The sequence below is a fragment of the Xiphophorus maculatus genome, chromosome 24 (genome assembly GCF_002775205.1).
Source record: "Xiphophorus maculatus strain JP 163 A chromosome 24, X_maculatus-5.0-male, whole genome shotgun sequence".
In the NCBI taxonomy this organism is placed as follows: Eukaryota; Metazoa; Chordata; class Actinopteri; order Cyprinodontiformes; family Poeciliidae; genus Xiphophorus; species Xiphophorus maculatus.
This window is the reverse complement of record NC_036466.1, coordinates 5,083,148-5,104,696: the sequence shown is the minus strand read 5'-3', so window position 1 is coordinate 5,104,696 and position 21,549 is coordinate 5,083,148. Positions and strand designations below refer to the sequence as shown.

The 21,549-nt window shown below is 41.5% G+C and overlaps 3 protein-coding genes across 3 annotated transcripts; 2 read left to right on the top strand and 1 right to left on the bottom strand.

Moving 5' to 3' along the window:
• Positions 1–5,467: 5,467 nt before the first annotated feature.
• Positions 5,468–14,166, top strand: LOC102236777 (anosmin-1-like). The gene is made up of 11 exons (XM_005807834.2): positions 5,468–5,677; positions 7,762–7,809; positions 8,767–8,832; positions 9,342–9,564; positions 10,476–10,660; positions 10,818–10,947; positions 11,058–11,254; positions 11,590–11,716; positions 12,013–12,239; positions 12,499–12,640; positions 12,832–14,166. The coding sequence occupies exons 1-11, from the start codon at positions 5,480–5,482 to the stop codon at positions 12,918–12,920; spliced, it is 1,632 nt and encodes a 543-aa protein (XP_005807891.1). The 5' UTR covers positions 5,468–5,479; the 3' UTR covers positions 12,921–14,166.
• Positions 14,167–15,736: 1,570 nt separating this feature from the next.
• On the bottom strand, positions 15,737–17,498 carry LOC102237039 (homeobox expressed in ES cells 1-like). The gene is made up of 4 exons (XM_005807835.1): positions 17,378–17,498; positions 16,311–16,456; positions 16,115–16,216; positions 15,737–15,904 (listed from the first exon to the last, which is right to left on the bottom strand). The coding sequence occupies exons 1-4, from the start codon at positions 17,496–17,498 to the stop codon at positions 15,737–15,739; spliced, it is 537 nt and encodes a 178-aa protein (XP_005807892.1).
• Positions 17,499–19,329: 1,831 nt separating this feature from the next.
• LOC102237290 (putative claudin-24) lies at positions 19,330–20,615 on the top strand. Its single transcript, XM_005807836.2, has one exon. The coding sequence runs from the start codon at positions 19,484–19,486 to the stop codon at positions 20,150–20,152; it is 669 nt and encodes a 222-aa protein (XP_005807893.1). The 5' UTR covers positions 19,330–19,483; the 3' UTR covers positions 20,153–20,615.
• Positions 20,616–21,549: the final 934 nt, after the last annotated feature.

Genomic DNA, 21,549 nt, shown 5'->3' with positions numbered 1-21,549 from the left:
GGAGCGTTTCCGCCACCTGCTGGTACTTCAGATATGCGCAGTGGGGTGGAGCGCACACTGCGGTTAAATCAACATTACAGTAATAGGAAATAAAAGTTGAAACTGAAGGACTAAAAACTACTTTTTTTTCCAAATGTGTAATTAGATTATGTAATCAGTTACTCTTAGATGTCAGAATGTATCACATACTAGAAGAACTCTGTTATAAATGTCTGCGATATTTTTTTTCTTTGTAAAATTGCCTGGAGTCCATCTCATACCACAGACAGTGTAACACGTTCCAGTGCAAAAAAGTTCCAGTCTGACAGAACTCATAAGTGACAGAAACACGAGTTAACATTTGTAAATTTTAATTAAACTTATTGACGTCATTGAATCAATTCCACTTTAGTCCTTTTTATTAAACAATGCAAATTCCGTTTATTATTGAAACAGTGTTTGTTCAAAGAAAACCCGCAGATTGCATAATGTTAACTTTAATGTCTATCATTCAGGAACTTGCTTTGCTTGCAGGTTCAGAAGATTTGTTCATAGCTTTTTATTGCTTTAAGCCATACTTTTAACATGTAGAAAAAATGTTAGCATTTGCGTTGAATGTAATTTGGAAAGTTCACATTAATACTGACTTTTGCTCCTCGTTATTGCTGCACATCCATTCTTAAGGTTACTCCCTGCTCTTGAAACCTTTGGCGATTGCTGTTTTAAAACAGACCAGTTCTCGCTGCTATTTTTCAATTCAGTAGATGTTTTTCTCAGCATGAAAGATATGTCAGTGGTCTACACAAATAAATATTAAAAAAACAGTGGTGCAATGGTGCTTTCTTTTACAACAATGCAGCTAAGTCTAGATGATGATGATGTCATAGCTTCTGAAGTATCAGGTGGTTTAATTCACAAACATTCAGATAAATAAATAGACACACCTTTAACGCCATAGACACATTTTATTGAAACTCTCTGTCATAACAGTGTCATGCTAAACATTCAGAACAGTGCAGGACACTAGCCTGAACTGAAAGGTCACTGAGAGAGGAAGAGGTCATGACCCCAGCACACAAAAAGCTAGACGTACTCTGCAGATGCAGGTTTTTTTGGAGACGTGGTCAAAACTGTGTTTGCTCATAACGACCTTGTTACATTTAGAGGACACAGAGGGAAGCTCGCAAGCCTGGACTTTACAAAACCGATTCCATTATGAGGGAAGAAATTCTGATGCGACTCGTTTCGTCTTTTCTAAAGACGATACTCGGACTGTGTGCTGGGAAAATATGCTAGCCTTTTATTAGGAGCAATGGCAGTATGAAAATTTATGATTTAAGTGCTGGTAGATCAGTGAGTGATTAGTGAGTGAATAAAAACTCATAAAACAATCTTTCAGTTCCTATGCTTTGTAATAAAGTTCAGATTGTTGCAGGCATCAACAGTATCATTTCCACATTCAAAGGTTTTGCGTAAAGCAGGAATTTTTATAGCAATCCTAGTAGGTTCCATTTTTTCCAATATTACACCATCATAACTTGTGATAAGCCTGCTAGTTCCTCTTTTCTAACTCACTTAGTTGCAGTCAGAATTGACCAATCAGCAGGCAGAGTTGGTTTAAAGGGGGGCGACAAGAAAGCAACCTCCAGTCTGAGGATCTGAGCACAGAGACCACTAACTCCTACACCCAGGTAAGAGACTCAAACTTTCTATTTCTGCTTTTTAACAATCTCCATCCATTTATAAAAATCGACTGCATGTTTTTCTATCGTCAGTTTAAACTATGTTGATTTGTTGACATATTTGTTCTACGGCAGAGAATCTGTACTGCTTCAATTTTGTAAATTATTTGACATATTTCAGCATTAAAACACAATTTCTTTTCTAATTTCATACATTTGCTTGATTTCACTTTCCAGTTTTGTGACATCTGACAATTCTCAACTTTAAACAAAAAAAAAGCTAATTGAATGACAAAAAGTTTCCTACCTTTCTGTTTGCCCCTTTTCTATTTAGTAGTCTTTAGTGATAAACAAAAGTGTTTACATTTTCACATTATAAAAAACACAAAAAGAAATATTTTGTGTGTTTTTTTGGACTTAGATTTGAATAGAATAGAATAAAGTCAAGAGCTTTTCCATTTGAATGAATGTAAATTCCTTGATAGCAACGACAGATTGATCTGTTACAGTACAGTCAACTTTACTTGTTATATTTTTGTCGCTCAGTCATGAATTATTCAAGGAAATATCACACAAAATGTGGATAATTTATCACCGATTCAGTTTATTAAATTACAGAAACCTGACATATGGCCTGTGTGGCCTAAAAATCCACCCCTGCTTCCAAACGTTTCCATCCCAAAGCTGGGGGTAAATTAAAGGTGCTGGTGCTCATATGTGGTGAGGAAGAATAGGTTTTCTGGAACCTGACTGATTTTGTTTATTACAGATAAAATGAGGCGTGCAGTGGGTGTTTTCTTCTTCCTGCTGACTCTCTGTCAAGGTGAGGACGCAAACACAATCCGTGTCCGGAAGCTTTAATCACCTGAAAACTCTCGGACCTCCCTAACAACGGACAGCTTATAAAAATGTGACATTACTGAGACGATATTTATTGCTAATTCGTTTCCATATTTACTGTTATTCCCCAGGAGAGTCCTTGGTGTGCAACTACTGTTACTCGTCCAGCAGTTCACTCTGCCAGCCCACCGGCACTCAGACGTGCTCAGGAAGCCAGAATGCATGTGGCGCTGTCATCCTAACAGGCGCCATCAGTGAGTACTCAAGAAGACCGGCGCAATTAGTGTGAACGTTAATTCCGATCACCAGAACATAAGCTGGTTTATTTCGTCTCTTAAAATGCAGAACGTTGTCGTTTCTAACGTGCTGCTGCTCAGACGTGTTCTGTCTTTGGCTTTCTGACTTCAGGCAGCTCCTTTCGCCAGTGTATGAACATGGCCGTGTGCCAGGGCTTCATCAGCACACCTGGAGCGTTTGCCTCCTGCTGCAGCACCAACCTCTGCAACTGAGCCTCGTCACAGCAACCTGAAAGCCACCGGGTTTCTACACAGGCTTCATATTACTTGCTGCATTCAAATCAGAAACCACTCCATTTCATTCAAGCAGCTCGGCTAACTGGCGCCAACTTTAAATCAGCGAATCAGTATGGATAGTTGGCACTGGATTCCCCTCTGATTTATTTCCAAAGACAAACAAATAATAAACATGCATTTGATCACACTCGTTTCTCATTTATACCTTTACATTGTTAAGTTGATTCCTTCACCAGCATTAGTTCTTCAGTTGCAGTGGATGAGGACAAGTGACTGTAGACAGCAGTTCTGAACAAAAGTGGTTTGTGGGGTTTTGCTTCTTCTTCTTCTTTCATGTAATTCCACTTACTGACCGATCGCATTCTATCGTACACGAGGCAGGCGCACCTGGTTGACGCGACTGTATAATCAGACAGAGTGGAAGCAAAAGCAGGCATTTGTGACGGACGACAAGAACACATTTCAATCTGAGCACCGGCACAGAAGAGACTTCTCGACCCACCAGAAGAGAAGTGCCTCGACTGCAAAATTGTTGTGGCTAGAATGTTTGTCTTCATGCAGTTTCACTTGTGTTTTGCTCTCACCACCAGCTTTCACTTGTTATCTGGAACGGACAGTTTTTCAGATCGACGTTCCTTGGTTCGCTGTCCTTATTCTCTTTGTCCTCCATGTTTTTAATGCTGCTACTCTTGCCATTGTAGATAATAGAGGAACATTAATGTGAGATGAGTAGCCACATCACACACACATGTATTTATGTTACACTGCACAATACTCACTAATGTGTCCTACTGATCTTAAGGCGAAAAGGTAAGCAATGGCGTTAATAGGGTTCAGTGTTAAGTTCCTCATAGTCTTGAGTTACAACTTGTACAGAAACTAATTAGAAAGAGTAACAATATATTGTCTAGTTAAGCTCTGCTGTCTTTGACTTGTGGTTGCTGACATGGATTAGACAAGTGTCAGGTTTTTGACAAGCAAGTCCATCTCAAGTGTAAAATCGCCAACAGTGAATTCCAAGTCAAGTCTGAAGTTTTTGAGAGACAAGTCTGAGTCAGCTCAAGTTTTTAGAAGGCATGTCCTGATCTCTGACGGGCAAGTCCAAGTCTCTGATGTGTGTTTCTCATCCAGTCGGCCTCCAACGTGGCATTTCTGCAGGTTGGGACTTCAAACCCTGGACTGTTTGTCAATCAATATCCTAGGATTTATAGGATTTTTTTGTAGACTGTAACTAGTAAGATCGTACAGATGTTGAATAGAAGACTGGAGCCTTCAGGTACACGCCACATGTGATTTTTCTTTGCTTCGTTTTTAATTGTACAATTACAGAATGACCAAAAAAAAATAGTTCCGGTCTGTTCAATAATATCTGAACCAGTTTAGCACCGTATCAAACAATCCAGTGCACTTTAAAATCTGCCAGTCAGGATGTTAGGAGCGGCTGTCAATGAGATCCAGTAAAACCAAGACAGAATTATTTCACACATGTATGTTGTTCCAAAACCTTCCCAGATGTATTTTCGCCGCTGTGGTTTAAATAGAAACCTGAATTAAAAGCATTAAGAGATTGTGTTTTTAATCCAAAATAGTTTCAATTCTTTGCTCTTTTGTCAAACGCATCTTTTTAGGGGTCTGAAATATAAAATAAATATACATTTTACATTCTCCTACGTGTGGAAACTTGTGGCCCGCCCTGTAAAACAGAGCTCCAGTCTTTTCTACATCTTCCACTTTTTTCCGTTTTAATTAAATAATTATTTACTGCTGAAATGAAAGCAATCATTTATTTGTGTTTATTTGTTCTTGATGGAAGTGGACCCAAAAAAAAAACAAAACCAAAGTGAGCCATGATTGCTGTTTGCTGGTGGGTCGGCCACAAGTTCGTGTTTCTGTGTAATCTGCTCCGTTTAGACGGAGGGCTGCTGGGTTTACACAGGTAAACATTAGAGAAAATATATTCTAAATTCTTTTAGCCACTGCTCCAGAATGAGCCTTTAGCAAACAGTGGACAGGCGAATCCGTCATGTTGTTTGCTATGCATCAATCCTTTATACTAGTCATGCATGTGGCAAGAGTTTCTGAAACTGAACTTGCTATTTTTCCTGTTTCTCCTTTCTAACATTACAGCTGTAATAAATGTGCAAATATACTGATATGCTCACCGCTTTACTCGGTCAGACTTTTCCTTCTCACACACCAGACAGACAGTGATGCGTTCTGTCGCCGATGCACGGGGCAGGTTTGGAAAAAGTGACACATTTCATCAGTGTTGCAATTTTCGTTGTGTGGCACACACCTCTCCCCACTGTGATCACAGAAAGCCCTCCAGCATCCAGACCCTGACAGTGCCCCCCCCCCCTCTGTAGCACCACCCTTCGCTGGAAGCTTCCTGTTCGGCTTTCGGATGCTCAGATCTGCTCGCTTCTCCTCGGAGCAGGAAGGAAGATGCCGAGGCTGAGCAGAGGCACCTGGATGAGCTCGGTTCTGCGGATCGCTGTGCTCTGTGGCAGCGGTGTGTGTGCTGGAGAACGGCACGCTGATACCGATGACGGGGATTCTGGGTCAGAAAGTGTTTTCAGGGCAAGGTGTGTGTCCCGCTGCCTGAGCCTGCACAGCGTGGCTGCACCCCGTACTCCCCTGCAGGTAAGGACAGGACACTTTGCTTTAGTCAGCAGATTAATTATGAGGTGTGTATTCTAATAGCTTTATAGAAACTCGTCATTCTGGCGATATTTGAAAAAAATAAGTGACAAAAATTTGAAATTGAAAATAAATTGCTCATATTTAAAGTGAAATTACTGCAATCTTTCAGACTCTACCAATAAATAAAAGAAGTGACACTGCAATGGTTTCATCCAAATTAAGCTCTAAATCTTGCAGCACAAATCTAAATATCTAAATCATCTCAAACACGTTCAACCCTGTGAATTTTAGGACGGTGTTCCGTCCAGTGGTTCTGTTGCTGCATCTCAACATGTTCCTGTTTCATATTATAGCTGCAGCTGCAGAGCTGCCAGGTCAGGAGCAGGTCAGGAGCCGGTTCTGAAGCTCGGATCTGTTAGTCCTGACAGAGTGAGAGAAGGAGAGCGGTTCCCTTCGGCCCTGAAGCCCAGCAGGACATCGTTTGACTCGGCTCTCTGTCGCTTTACGCTCTATTTACTTATTGATATGCTTTGCCGGTGTTTTATGCGCTCTCATTCCGGTGCTGTTAGTGCACTGACAGCGTGTAACCCAATAGCATTGAACGTTTTGTTGATTTACTAAATGTTCGAGTTTTGAAATGACGGGAATTTATCACATTTTTTATCTTCAGATTTGAGCTCTGACTTTGTTCCAACATAGCACCAACTAGGAGCTGGACCAACATATTAAAAATCATAAAATGTGCAATAAAAGACAACCAATGAATCTGTCACAGGGATTAGATTTTTGTAGGTTGTGCTTTAGTTACAGCTTGACCGTTTGGAGCAGAGAGAATCGAAGAGAACAGCTCTGATCCAGCGTTCTTCCCGTAAATAAAGAAATACTTTACTTTGTCCTGAAAAGACAAAGTAAAGTAGACCTCGTCCAATTCTTTATTCAGTATTCACAGGTATTTCTGCTGTTAGTGGATTTGTTCAATGATCATATATCTAAATGCAGCTCAGGAGGTTGAGGTAAGTAACCACAATGCTGCCTATTGGCTGACTTTTGCTAATCAACCAATTCAAACTGTCATAAAAAGCTGCAAGGATTATTTGACCATAACTTTAGGATGTGCTGTGGGAACCCAGTAATTTTAGAACCTTAAGGTGTAACTTTCAGTGGGTGTTTAGGTGCAAAAATATACATATTTTTTCTCTCTTTTGCAGCGTGTAGACAAATCAACATGCCACTAAAAGCAGTGACAGACTGATTTCACTGCACTCTGATCTCTATATTTAAAAGAGACCTGTTCCAACATCATATAAAATCATACAAGTTACAAACAAAGCAACAGTACAAGTGCATATTAAGGTGAAAGCTAAGAGTCAATGTTTGAAGTGTACCAATAGCAACCACAAAGCACTTTATCTGTCCAACATGTTAGCTACTGATCTCCTAGTGAATTCTAATACTAAATGATCTACATTTCACAGTAATGAAATTTTCCTCCATGCATTTAATTAAGAATTTACAAATGCAATACGTTGCATTTTCTAAGCAAAGAGTTTTGGCCACCTGTGATTCTCAACCTGTGGCTCATATAATTCACAATTAAGGAGACAGAGTTCACACCGTTAATGATCAGACATGAAGACCAGGCAATTCTGCATCGATGTTGATCAGAGAAATTGCCAAAATGTCCAAAACATTTGTACTTCCCCACAAATTTCATGTTGTACTTTTTACATTTCAAGTGGCCGAAATGTTCACGTTATTGTCAGACGTTACGTTATCAACTGTTATCATCTTGCTTCCTAAGTGAAATCTGCTTCATGGTGGAAAAACTGAACTTGCTGTTTTACAGCAATGAGCCTCAGTTTCCACCAGACTTCTTTGAGAACAGAAAAAAACCCATCAGCGTTTAGTCGTTTTTAGACAACATGAAACAATAGCCCCCGACAACAGAGCTATTCTGAATTCATAAACTGTAATTCCTCTCATTTCCCAGGAGTTGGGACTGTGAAAAGGTGAAATGACATTTTCACCCGTATGTGCACAAAGACCCAACTTTTTGTCTTTGTCCTCCATCTTGTTCTCCTCAGGGTAACGGATCGCTGGGTTGGTGCCGTAGTAACAAACCCTGCTCACTGGTAGGAAACAAGCACATTACATTTTTAATGTTTTCTGCAGCTCGTGTCATAGACGCTACAAAAATTGGATCCGGTTCTGATAATGAGTCACCTTCCTTGCGAGAAAAGAATGTAAAGAATAAATTAAGGTTTTTAAAAAAAATAGCTTTAACAGCGTATTACTTTCTACAGAAAACACATACAAAACCTCCAGGGCGTTCCTCACATTTCTTTACCGTATCACAGTGTTCTCTCTTGTCTTATTTCAGCGTAGTGAGATGATATAAGGAGGAAATGAAGCAGAAAACAAAAACGGGAATGTCATTTTGTATTTAGTTGACATGCTGCAGGGAGATCAGTGAGGAGGAATTGGAGATGGCAAGGGTTGCAAAGCGGCTACCGGGCTGCCGTTAGTTTAGTTCCTTTATATTTCTATTTTTGCCCTTCAGGGTTTTAAAAAAATGGACTCTGAGAATATTGTGTCATTACAGACTTGATATGTAAACTTCCATTGGTGAACTGGCATCTGAGAATAGAAGTGAAGGAAAATGTTCCGTAGTAAAAACTTAACATGTAGCAACTTTTGCAATGCCTGAGTGCAACCCCGAGAGCTGGGCCCCTCCAATTAAAACTCATAACCCGATTCATAAGAGTGGTATTTGTATTTTTAAGACAGTTCAGCAAAAAAAAAAAAAAAAAAAAAAAAGATTGAAAAATATGCAGATTGCTTCTGCAACTTTAAAGTGACTCGCTCTCATGTCCTTGTGATGTTTCATTGCCACTGGTTCTCATTACAGCATGAAATTAAATCATAGTGTCCATGCTGCTGCAGAAACAGCCAGAGAAAAGAGCTTTGTTATTTTCCCCAGTCTAAGAAATTTAGAGTAACTTTAACGGCCAGTTAGGAGAACCAAACCGATGTCCTATGAGGCAACTAAAGTATTTACCACAAAAATAGGATTGTCATTGTGTTCACAGTGCCTGGAGCCATGCATGCATGACTGGAAGGTGAAGAAGAGAAGCAACTGCAGAGAACTTTGTGAGGTGAGCTGCTACATACAATCCATCTCTTCTATGAGGAGCTAAAAGGTTTGTTAGAGAGTCGCGTGAACCACAAACACAGGTCAGGAACAACATAACAAGCTTTGAGCATTTCCCAGAGTTCTGTTTAATCCGCCATCAGAACCCGGAGAGAGGACGGACCAGCTGCAGGTTTTATTTCCTTCGATTTTAGTTTTGATAAATAAACTTCATTTTCTCCTTTGAGGTGTTGACGTTTGTGAAACATTGTCAGTCTTTATGTGGATTTTTTCTTTTGCAGCAACTATTCTATGAAATACAAAAAAAAATAAAAACAAAATTACGTTTAGCTTCAAGCAAAAGTAATTAACTCAGTAGTTAAAATATTCAGCTAACGAATTATTTAGTATTTGTGGCAAAATGATACATGCATATAATTTCATAGTGATTATAAAATATCGAATTCTGTCGTTTGTTTTAATGTGTTATTGTCAAAAATGATTTTAACCAATTAATAAACTTGAATTGTGCAGCAGGTATTTCAGAGGATGCAGTGGGAGTGCGTGGCCAGTTGCCACTTCCTCCACTCAGTCCTGGCAGCGAAGCAGGGCCGCTGTCCGCCACCAGAGGGAGCCAGTGGGTTCGCAGCTGCGTGCATCGAAAGTTGTGACCATGACAAGGAATGCTCTCTGCAGAAGAAGTGCTGCTTCAATGGTTGTGGACACACCTGCCAGCCTCCCACAGACCTATACAAGGGTACTCTTTAAAAAAAATGAAATAAAAAATAAATAAATAAATAAAAATTATATGCCTGAAATGTTAACGGCAAAACTTTGTAAGCTTCTGATAGGTTAATTCACAATATTTTAGCTGATTTAAAATGTGGATGCATTTTAAGACAACACCTCTCTGCTTCTTGTTTGTGACATCATGTGGAAATTTTGAAGCAACATCAGCCAGGAAATTAAATTTTGGACACTGGTCATCCAAGTGGACAAATCCCCCCTGCATACCAAATTATCTACAAAGTGGCTTAATTATCTGAAACTTTGTCGGTTTGATATCGATCTACATCTTATCAGGCTTGAGTCAGTGCTGCAGTTTTCTTGAAAATAGCACGACAAAGCAGTTTATAATACAAAGATGGCAGCTAGTTACAAACATGTATCTAAGAAGATTGAAACACCTGACTAGTACCTGGAACATCCTGGCTTCAGAAACCCGCAGTGTCTCATGACTGTTAGAAGTAAAATTAGGAGTAATTTTACCATTGGCGCTGTTAATTTTGACATTTTTTTAAATAAAAAAAGTCAACATTTTTCAGTGACCGTAACAAAGTCCTGATCTCAGCCCCAGATAACATCAGAGGTCAGAGCTGAAAGGTGCAAAGCTGCTGCGTCCACCTGTTCTGTCAGGAGGAACGGGCCAAAATTCATACCAATTATTGTGAGAAGCTTGTTGAAGGACTTGACCCAAGTCGGAAATTAATAAAAAGAAAAAAAAATGTTGTGTGGATTTTTATGCGATGGGGCGATGTCCATGAAGTTCATCACTTTAGAAAATAAATCATGTTTAACATCTCCAGATGAATAAAAACCCTCGAATTTGTTTGACAACCCCCCACATTTTTGTCTTTATTAACAATTTGCTGTAAATGTTTCATCCAGGCGTTCCTCTGAAACCAAAGAAGGACCTGAGCTTTGAGGAATCTCCCCCTGGGCGCCTGACCGTCGGCTGGTCGTCCCGTTTGAACGTCTCTGCGGAGCCAGTGGTCTACATTCTGCAGAGGAGGTGGAACGTTGGCGTCCGGCCCAGTGAGGACACCGCCACCCCCTGGGAGGAAGAGACTCAGGTCGGCTCTCTGACACCGACAGGAACGAGTTTCAAACAATCTGTTGCCACGACAACTTTACATTTTAAGGCTTTGGATTTTGATCTGTTTCGAACTGTTAGTAAGAGCTTGAGTTTAAATTGTATTTTCTGCTGTTTCTCGTCTCGTTCCACTCCAGACCACAGAGTTGGGGGCGAGTCTGTCTGACAGCCGGCCTGGTCGTTGGTACCAGTTCAGATTGGCGGCTGTAAACCTCCGTGGGACCAGAGGTTTCACCACTCCAAGCGAACACATCCGCTCTAGCAGAGGTCACACTGTAAATCTGTCGCTCCTGACATCTTGCATGCCAGCTGAAGTGTGTGGTGTGGTCCATTAAGTCAATGCATTGTGTGAAAACAAGAACCCCGTTCAATCTCAGACCCCTCCGCTCCGCCGGCCCCGTCTGAGCTGAGAGTTGCCGGCATGAACTTTGGCCCCGGCAGACTAGTGAGAGCGAGGGTCGTCTGGGACGTTCCGACAGACCTGGATGTTCCCGTCCACCACTACAAGGTCAGCTGGAGCTGGACAGCAGCTGGACACTTGTCCATGACCAAGAGGAGGAAGACAGTCAGAGAGGTAAGAGCCGTGAAATGATTGAAAGATTTGTAAATGTGCAACAATATTACACAAATAGATTGTTTGTTCTAATCGTGTCTAGCTTATTTTATTACTTATTTATAATGTGTAATTATGTTGGACGAAGTGTTATGTTCTCTGAATGAAAATATATCATAGAACTGGAAAATAAATGTAAAGGTCAAAGAATCATATCAAATTCTTAAACTGACTGGCTAATAACTATGGGAACGAACGATTATTCCTCAAAATTTCAGATTTTGTTTCCAGGCACGTTTTGCTTCAGCCAAATTACTTACATGCTTCTACAAGTTTGCTTGTCTGTGTGCCTGAAGAACCAGGTGGAGCTGAGCAGCATGAGGTCCGACAGGAAGTACAGCGTGGAGGTCCAAGGTGTGTCCCAGTGGGGACAAACAGAGCTCAAGGGTCCTCCAGCTGTCCTCCATTTCATCACCCAGAAGAGTAAGTCTCCGGACAAAAAAAAAGACAAAACAGATTGAAGTGTCATTTTAAAGTATCAGCAGCAGAACTTTGAATCAACAAGCTGATCATATTGGACTAAACAAAGCTTTCCACAACTTTTTTTTCCCCCAGTAAATTTACAACTTTTGGTAATATTCCATCTTTATTCTAATAATACTATAACTTTTCTCATGATTAAAAAAAAAAAAAAAAAATCTTACTCTGGCCCTATAATTCCGTTGAAATGTCCGTGTGTGATGTTCGCCAAACGTTCCCCGTTTGATCCGCTCCCCCAGCTGAGCCGCCAGAGTTCATCCGCATGAAGGTCGTTAACCTGACGGCGTCGTTTCGAGCTCACCGTGACAACGTGTCGGCCATCTTTAGCTGGGATTTGGCCACGACTCTTTCCAACCAGCAGCTGCTTGGTTACCAGGCGACATGGACGGAGGTTGCTTCGCCCAGACGCCACAGCAGCAGGAAGTTACCTCACAGCCTGATCTCTCAGTCTCAGATCTTACCTCCGGTCAGTAAACTTACTTCGGCTGCACAAAGATGATCTCTTAATGACTCATTATGTGATTTGTGAAGAGGATGCCCATAAACTATCACTAAGGGTATCAGTGCAAAAAGAACCGAATTCAAAATGTACACCACCAGCTTCATGAAGATGCGCTTCTTATCATAAAACCCTAATCTTTTTTTGTTGTTGTTGTCATCATAAATCCTTTTGCTTGTAAACGTTTAACGGTTGTTCATTTTTGACGCCTGCCTTCCTGTTTCAGGACGGTAACGTTCTGATTGTATCAGGCTTGCAGCCCGCCAGCGTGTACCGCCTGGAGGTTCGGGTCATCTCAGCCGAGGGCGAAGGCCCTGCAACCAGCCGCACCTTTCAGACTCCTGGGCACCAGAGCATCCCAAAGCAAAGTGAGAGCTCACACTGACCGTCTGGACACACTTTGAAACGTTCCTCAGTCTGCTTCTTCCTTTCTTTATTGTAAACTTTCTCCACTTATGACAGTTTATTTTTGTCAGTGTTCATTTAATGGACTTTATATTAGATATGTTTATATTTAGTTACTGTTTCAAACTCTCATTCTGAAAATGTCCTCAGTCAGGATTCCGGCTCGGGAACGATCGCCGCACTAGTCCAAGTCACTGCCAGTCTCCGAGTCCCAGCCTGCACGGCCTCAACCCCCTAACGTAGCAACAACGAAGACCTGACTGAGGGAAGAAGGAGGATTTCAGGATCCGGCCGAATCAACTGTCGAGCACGGTGGTCAGTATTTCAAAGTTTCGCGGGGTTTAACCTTTCAGCTCAAAATCCTCTTCGTATTTATGGGACTCCACAGCCAACCGGTTCCTTACATTTACACAACGAGATGAGGAACAAAGTCTGAAAAATCAAATATGTAACCTTTTTCGTATTCTTACCCAAAACCTGCAAAGTTTTAAACAGAAATGTCAGACTTCTGAAAAATGCGTTCATTATTTATTTATGTATTTATTTATTGCACTCAATACTTGGTGGGATCTTCTTTTGCACAAATTGCTGCATGACTTCAGCCGAGCACGGAGCAGATCAGCCTGCGATGCCACTGAGGTGTTCTGGTTGAGTTTTTGCCTTTTTGTTCTCCCCGTAATCAAGAAATAAAAACTTGCAAAAAATATATATCGAGAATAATGAATCTGTGTTTCTTTCATAGATCCATTGCTCAAAAATATTAAACTTCTACACAATATTTGAATTTGTGTCCAGAATGTGATCTTGGAGCGAACGTTTAATAAATAATCCAGGAGCCACGATGTGTATTTATGTACAATCATTGCGTTTTCTAAAGCATAAATACAGCAAAGAGGATTTTGACAACAGAAGAAATGAAATGGATACATAAAACAGGAAGACGAACACAAAATATGAAATGACCTTAAATGTGTGAAAACGCAGCAAAGCTGGGTGATTATGCCAGACTGGTGATAAAACAGATTTTTGTTTCTGACGTAACTGTTCTGTAGTGTTTCTTAGTTAGAATGTATGAATATTAGACACCACCAGTGACTCAGCGGTCTCCATAGTAACCAGACAGAAAACCATCAGGATGTGATGCAGCTGATTGGAGCTGTCACACCTGCAGCAACGGATTGATGCTAAAAATGTCAATTTAAAGCAAATTCTGGTTCTGACATGTGGATGAAGAAGGTCCAACCTCAAACTAGCTTCAGTAGCCGGTGCGCGTGTCTGTGTGTGCATGCTGGTACGTTTTCATAAATTGTGTTTTTGGAGCAAATGTCCCCCCTGTTGTAAAATCCAGGAAGCCATCTGTAGATCGTGCGTCGCTCCGACACCGTATGAAAAGTCTGTTCGTGTTGTTTGCAAATATCTCAAAGGTTTTTGAACATATATAAGTCGTTCTGACTCCTGGAAACATGTAGCCTGGGTGAAAATGCTGCTTTTCCATCAGAAGTCAATTTTATGCACCGATATGAATCTGTTTTATATGTGTTTTAAAAAAAATAAATTAATTAAAACTGTTTAAATACAGTAGTCATGTGTTGCTTTTCTTCAGTTGGAGAAGGAAAAAAATTCTGAATAATGTTTACAGCAAAACTTATTTCACTCAACAGTACACATTTCATAGAGAACCTTTAGGTTTATATTCTATAGATCTGGAGGTCAAATTCATTTCCGTTTTGGCCCAAATCAAGATGATGAATGCTCTTAAAGGGCCGGTATGAATTGATAAAACCAGTTCACAAACTGTCTTCAAATTAAATAATATTGAACTTCTTCTCAGTCCCTCCAGGATTTCGAGTTTCTGGTACTCATTTGGAAATATTTGCAATTTTGCCTTCGGTGATAAATGCAACTTTTCATCACTCGCTGTATAGGTCATGGACTATGGCAGCTGTTTTAGTACTGAATGTGGTGGTACAGAAATACACACGTTTCTACACAAATAGTTTCCAGGTGCGAAGTTCCGGTTGGGCAAAGTGGGCGTGGCTTAAAGGAAGCTGCAGCTCTCAATCGGACACGCCCTTCTGCCGGTAACCTCGGCTCCTGTGGTTTTTTTCTTTCTTGGCTGCTTTCCTTTTTACAGGGGAGAGGGTTTGTAAAAGTATGTTAAAATAGAACTTAATAAATTGCTTTGTGAATCGCTGTCCCATCTCAGATGTCATAGCTACCTGCATATTTGAACCTTTAAAAAGAGGGGAATGTTCCCAGAGTGGCGTCGTTGTTGAGCTACTTATTTCTTTGGGTCCAAAGCTGAAGTTGCATAATGCTTCTGAGTTCCATCTAGTGTTGCCACACAAGTGGAGGATTTTGACATTTTTGCATTGGTGCAAGAAAGTCCAGCGATTAAAATAAAAAAACAAAACAAAGTATTTATTTATTTTTTTCTTTGAATTTCCAAAATGATTTTCAAGAAACTGGAGGGACTGATTAGTATAATTTGGTAGTAAATGGACAAATTTCATTGATTTAACATAATTAAGCACACTTAGTGTTTAATCGAGAATCTAGAGGGTCACATATAAAGGTATGGCGGGCTGGATTTGGCCCACGGGCCTCAAGTTTGGCATGTGCTTTAGAGGATCCTACAGTATGTGTCTTTTATTTCACGGTGAGAACAATATTCCACAATGCCTCATTTTTTAAAATCCTGCGGAAAACGTCATGCATTAAGCAGTTGTCTCGTTCTTTAACGAAGAGGGTGTCGGTGAAAATGTGTGATTAAAAACGCAGAGAACATGCAAAGTCTTTTTTTTTTTTATTCCTGATTCAGTGGCGTACACAGCTGCTCAGGAGGTCCGAGTCATCGAACCGAGAAAGAACGGGTTCACAAAATCCTAAGGTTTGCATGAGCTCAAGTCATTCCTGCTTTTAAATAAGACCGGCTCAACATTCCCGGCAAATTGTGGCGACGGGAGGATAAAACAGCCGTTTGCGTCCTGTTTTCAGCAAATCACGCTGATGAATATTAATGCAGACATGAACACCTCCTGCAGACAGCGAGAACTTGATCACTCATCCTCTGCATCACAGTGAGGAGGACGGTGACGCGACGGCTCCTCTTGGCGACCTCTGACCTCCGGCCTCGATTTCAGCGCCGTCATGGCCGTCTGAACCAGCCGCAGTCGGGTCTCTCTGAGTGAACGCCTCAGTTTGGCTCGTCTGTTCTGGAACCAGATCTGATAAGAAATGATCTCGTAACTCGTCTTTAGCCTCACCTTTGTTATCCCACACTTTTAACTCTTGTATGTCTTTAAGTAGCAACGTGAGCTTGAAAAGCATCTACTTGGCTATTTCTAAGTCTCCGTGCATCTACAAAAGACAGCTGTTAAAAAGACATCAGCTGTCTTTTTAACAGCTGGTGGAATTTTTAAGGAAACTGTCAGAACCTGGATTCGGTCCTCGTCCAGGTCCAGCCTCCCCGCCAGCTGCTCCCTCAGCTGGATCCCTGGATAGCAGTCGACTCGGAACGCCGTCTCCAGAGCGTTCACCTGACGGGAGCAGAATCAAAGCTAAGTTTGTAAAAAGAAAAAAAAAAAAAAAAAGCTGCTTGGTCAGATCCAGGCGAAATGGACGACAGAAAACCTGGCTGCTGCTGAAGGCTGTGCGCGGCCGTCGCCCAGTGTACCAGCTTAGCTTGGGTCCGGTTCGGTTCTGCGGCGGAGCTCGGTGACAAATGGTTTGTTCACAGCAGAAACCGTTCTCTCTGTTCCCCCTCTCTGCTTCAAATTCTGAGGAGATTTGGAAAAAAATGATTTGATATAAAAATAAAAGATAACTGGACATGAATCCATTTCATCTCAATCTGTATTTAGCTCTCATGAAGGTGACCGTCAACTCTGACCAGCCTGCCTGTTCCTGGACCCTCACAGCATGATGCTGCCACCACCTTACACTTGTTTCACTTTGGGAAGGTTGCCTGACTGGTGGTAAGTTCTCTTCCATATAAAGAGTTTTATTTCTACTTCAATCTCATCCCACTAAAAGACACTTCTTCCAAGCTCCAGCACAGCCTTCCAGACATTTTACAGAGTTTCTACACGCGATTGATAGAGAAGATGTCGATATGAAATTCCACGTTTTCCACATTCAGATATTAAGAATCTTCTTTGGTTACAAATTTCTCTCTGAATTTATGGCGGATATTTTGAGAGTGACAATGCTTTCGATCTATAACCTGGGTAACGCAAAAGAAATCAGGCGAGTTGATGGATGGATTAATGGCAGATGAATTGGAAACATTTTTGAAAATAGCAACATTTATAATTTGATTTGACTTTCAGACTGAAAAGAACAATCAGCAGTTAAAAATGCACATATATATATATTTTATTTCACTTTCATAAGAAATCGCAATAAAATAAACTGGTTTGTGGATTTGTTTAAAAGAGAAAAATTCTTTTAATAAGGGTTGTTAATTATTTAGCAGGTCAATCTGTAAACCAAAGACTTTTACAAAAATTGGCAAAATAAAATAGAGATTAAGATGCAGTGTGCCTATGCCAGCCTCACCAAACAAACCAACATAAATGTGTGTCGTGTGAAATAATATTGTTAGGGCAAAAGTAAAGAAATGATCGTACAATTTGATCAAACTTTCAAACAGAGCGCATTAGTCCTGAGGGTGAGTTCATAAAGACAACACTCCTCACCTGTCCAGGGTCGGTGTAGTCTCAGACTCTTCCCAGGGTTTTCCTGATCCGAATCCAGAATCCGATCGATGTAAAATGCCGAGTGGCGTTCTTCCTCCGAGGGAGTCACAGCGCCTTCCATTATGCCTGTGACAGAGAGCCGAGGCATTTCTTTCATTTCAAGGACACGCAAATAGTCCTGAAAGGTCAGAAATGTGCCATTAATGATCCCGGTGTCAGTGGAAATCCTTCACACTGCCTTGGTGGTCCATGGAAAACTGACAAGAAAGGATGAGTGCTGGTTTTAAAGGGAGGGGAGGATTTAAACTGGCCTCCAATTAGAAGTAAGAAGTGGTTTTCCATGTGAATAAGATTCCCTGATGCTCCATGCATCCGCTAATCTCAGCTGATGCAACGTGTGCTGCCGGCATCTTCACTCCAACATTCAGCTTTTCTTCATTAATATGAATGAAATGAACAAGTCAGATTTAATGGGCTTCTGTGTTTCACATATGAGACGCTTATGTAAAACTGTCACCATGCAACAGTGCATCTCTTTTCTTCTAAATTACCAAAGTAGAAAATGAGTTTAGCGTTGAGCCGCCGTTGTAGGACTGAGGCGAAGTTGAAGCTCATAATAATCACAATGATGGTGGCAGGAATAACAACCCGGCGAGACCCGGTAATGCTATTAGCCTGATCTGAATGTGTTGTGATGCAGATGAAGCTCGTTCAGTGTGAATGCAGTCTGAAGCAGCCGGGAGGAAAAACCTTTTCAGAACTGGATTAGCTCCCACTAAAGGCCTACAGCGGCTTTTAACCAACAGCACACTTATTTATTTATCCTTCAGCGGGAGGCGGCGGGCTCCGGGTCAATTTGTACTCCCATTTCATCCTCACACGATGCCGTTTTCTCTTTTCCTACTTTCGATTTATAGCCATCAACACACTGTTTAGGTACATTGGTTGAACAGTAGGCATGTCGATCCTTATTTCTACTTATTTTTGCTTTCATCGCCATTTGAGTCTGTTGACTCTCATAGAATCTGACAGACGATGGATGGCGGGTGTTGATCGCTTTAGTCCCATTTTGTACCTTTTGTCGTTTTTGGAAATAAAATGGTATATTTTGTTTCAGTTCATATCTGCTAAAGGAGCGCTGCGTTTCTACTTTAACAATCAGCAATTTACTGGTGTTCCGCCTGGCCTACTTTTATTTTTAACCGACTGGGATTCAAACTCACAACTTTCTGGCTGCAGCGCAACAGTGCCACAAACTGCGACGCCACATAGCAATAGTAATTCATTGATTATTTCAGGGTTCTTTTTGTTTTTGTTTCTGTTTTCACCCTGATTTTTGATACTCTCACTGTGATACATGCTCTAGTTATAGGAGTTGCCATCCTGAAACGTTTGTGTGGGCCCCATCTAAAACACAAATAAAATGTGGGGATATTCTGCCATTTTGTTGAGTTGTGTTGCAGGACAGTAGTTCTGGAGGGCTAGAACAGACAACCCAGACCTTTCTGCTCTTTCTGTTCCCCTCTGTCACATTGCAATCGCCGCTTCAGGGTACTTCCTGAACCAGTTTGACCTATTGTGCCATCAGTTTCTGATGTTAACTCCATAATTAGGGTTAGAGTTGCTGCAGAGCAACTCTTTCTCTGACACTGCAATGGGGTTCAGTCATTCTGTTCTGAAAGACGCCATCTTGTTTTTCAAAGGTCCCTCCAATGATCTGAAGCTGAAACTCCTGCAACCAGTGAAACTCTGGTGAACCTGAATGTCTGCGCTCCGTCGGGCTGCCTGTTGTCTGTCCTTGTTTCCTGTTTTCTCCGAGAACAAAGAGCCAACAGACACTGTGGAAAACGAGCGGCGTGCCTGGTGACGCTGCAGCGGGTTGAAGGGGGTGGAGGGGGCACTTCAAATGCCTTTCAGTCAGAGATGTACCATCCGGTCTGCTGCCTGCAGGCCACCTCACAGCCACACTGTTGTTTGCATTCAACCAATCACTGTGTCCTCTCTGACTGGTTTGGGGAGCAGCTCACACTTTCTGTCACTCTGGACGGCGGCGTTCCTTTTCCAGAGGGACTGATGTCTTCCTGACACCTGGCAGCTGAGGCCGTCATGGACTGGAGTGTCGGGACGGTGGAGCTGCTGGGGGTTCTGCTCTCAGCAGGGGGCTGGCTTTGCTCTCTGTGCACAACTATGATGCCGTTCTGGCTGACACTCTCCACAGACCTGCTCCCCACTGAGAGTTTGGAGGTGGGACTGTGGAAGACCTGCGTTATCCAGGACTTGGGCCTGCAGGAATGTCGACCGTACAACAGCCTGCTGGGTCTGCCGCCAGACATCAAGCTGGCCCGGATTCTGATGTGTGCCGCTCTGGGTTTTGGCCTCATGGGCTCGGTGCTGGCCGTCCTGGGCCTGAACCTGATCAACAGCTGCTGTCGCAAGATGGACGACCGAAGCTTCAAGAAGGTCCTGAAGACGGCAGGTGGGACGTTGAGCCTGGCAGCTGGAATCCTGGTCCTGGTTCCAGTCTCCTACATAGCTCACCTGACTGTGGTGCGATTCTTTGACGAGTCGGTGCCGGATGTGGTTCCTCGCTGGGAGTTCGGCGATTCTCTGTTCTGCGGCTGGACAGCTGGAGTTCTGCACCTGGTGGCGGGAACGCTGCTGCTGATTTCTTCTTTGTATCTGCAGGAGCAGAACCGGAATCTACCTGTCCACATCCCACTGGTCCCGGTGTCGCAGAGACATCGGTCGGTCAGAATCAGTGCTGAGTACATCTAGAGCACCAATCAGGAGAAAGCGTCTGCTTGCACATTGTTGGAAATCTGACTTGACGTGACGATTTGAAACGTTATTTGTGGAAAATCCCCAAGATTCTTTCCGTGCGTACGAAGATGTCTGTAGTTTGTTGGTGCCAAAGAAACAAAAAGCTGCTATTTCCTGTTTCCTCTCGTTTAACAACCTCCAGCATTCTCTCTCTATCTGTAGACACGGTTGTCAATTTAATCAAGACACAAGGAAGCTTTCAGCTTCATTTTGATCTTGGAAAACATCAGTGACTGCAGATCAGTGCTGGGAGGTTTGACTGAAAAGAATAAATTCATAGAGGTGAAAAATCACTGTATAGATCAGCATGGTTAACAGCAGGCATTACTACTTACAACCAATATATACAGTATATATAACCCATGCAGTGTAATGTAATTGTTACACCACCAGAGGGCTATAAGTCACCATCAATAGAGTCCAGTTCCTTCATAGTTACATATAATCTTACTTACCTTACAGCCTAACTAATAATTTTGCTTATAATAGGTTTATTTGCGTTTGTCTATTTATATTCTGTTCTGAAGTCAAAGTTAAATGTTTAACTGTCACTAGATTAAAGATCACAAACTGGCCTGAAATGTTTCTGGAACTGTTTGCAGTCTCACCTTCAACTTAAAAGAGTTCAGCAAAATTTTGTTTGAACAAATTTGGTGCTTTTTCAGTCAGACTGTTTCACTCTGATTCTTTAGAGGTTGTTATTGCAATCCCATTGCCGCATGTCTCCAAACTGAAAAATCATTAAAAAAAAAACAAAAACAGCCATACTTCACAGGTGGGAGAGTATTGCCAGATGGTTCCACTTTAGTTTCAGGGCACATCTCCAAAGCTGAAGATCTTTGCAAACTGCAATGTTGCTTTATCTTTTTCTTTTTTGGAACTTCGCAAATAAAAGTTTATTTGATTTCACTGACAAAAATCATATTTCAGTAAACAATTATTATCTTGAAGTATTATTTCTGTGGTCACAGACATTGATATGATGGGCCGGATTGAGCTGCGGACCTTGAGTTTGACATATGCGGATTAGCGTAAGAGGAATAATGCATTTCAGAGAATTTTGTTTGATGTGTTGTTTTTTTTTTCCAGCTCAAAAAGAAAAAAACAACCCTAAACAAAATCTTAGACACAGGAACTGAGTAATTAGCGAATCCTGCTGGCGGATAGCAATCAGATTGTAAAACAAGCTACAAGATGCAAAAATAATCAGGAGCTGGAGACAAATCAGACTTTTTTGACTCTATTGAAAAGTACACTTAAAACTTGTTTAGATGATACAATTATAGCCACGCTTGGAAAAAACAAAATCATGAAAGAATTATTTGCTTCCAAATACGGCAGTGTAGTGCTAA

What these genes read in the sequence shown, in the direction of transcription:
- LOC102237290 (XM_005807836.2), top strand. Translation starts at nt 19,484, where the DNA reads ATGGACTGGAGTGTCGGGACGGTGGAGCTGCTGGGGGTTCTGCTCTCA.
- LOC102236777 (XM_005807834.2), top strand. Translation starts at nt 5,480, where the DNA reads ATGCCGAGGCTGAGCAGAGGCACCTGGATGAGCTCGGTTCTGCGGATC. An exon ending in GTAACAAACCCTGCTCACTG is followed by an intron (nt 7,810 to 8,766) that starts GTAGGAAACAAG and finishes TTGTGTTCACAG; the next exon opens with TGCCTGGAGCCATGCATGCA. An exon ending in CCATTTCATCACCCAGAAGA is followed by an intron (nt 11,717 to 12,012) that starts GTAAGTCTCCGG and finishes CCGCTCCCCCAG; the next exon opens with CTGAGCCGCCAGAGTTCATC.
- LOC102237039 (XM_005807835.1), bottom strand. Translation starts at nt 17,498, where the DNA reads ATGGAAGGCGCTGTGACTCCCTCGGAGGAAGAACGCCACTCGGCATTT. An exon ending in CAGCCTTCAGCAGCAGCCAG is followed by an intron (nt 16,217 to 16,310) that starts GTTTTCTGTCGT and finishes TGCTCCCGTCAG; the next exon opens with GTGAACGCTCTGGAGACGGC. An exon ending in TGGACGAGGACCGAATCCAG is followed by an intron (nt 15,905 to 16,114) that starts GTTCTGACAGTT and finishes ATTTCTTATCAG; the next exon opens with ATCTGGTTCCAGAACAGACG.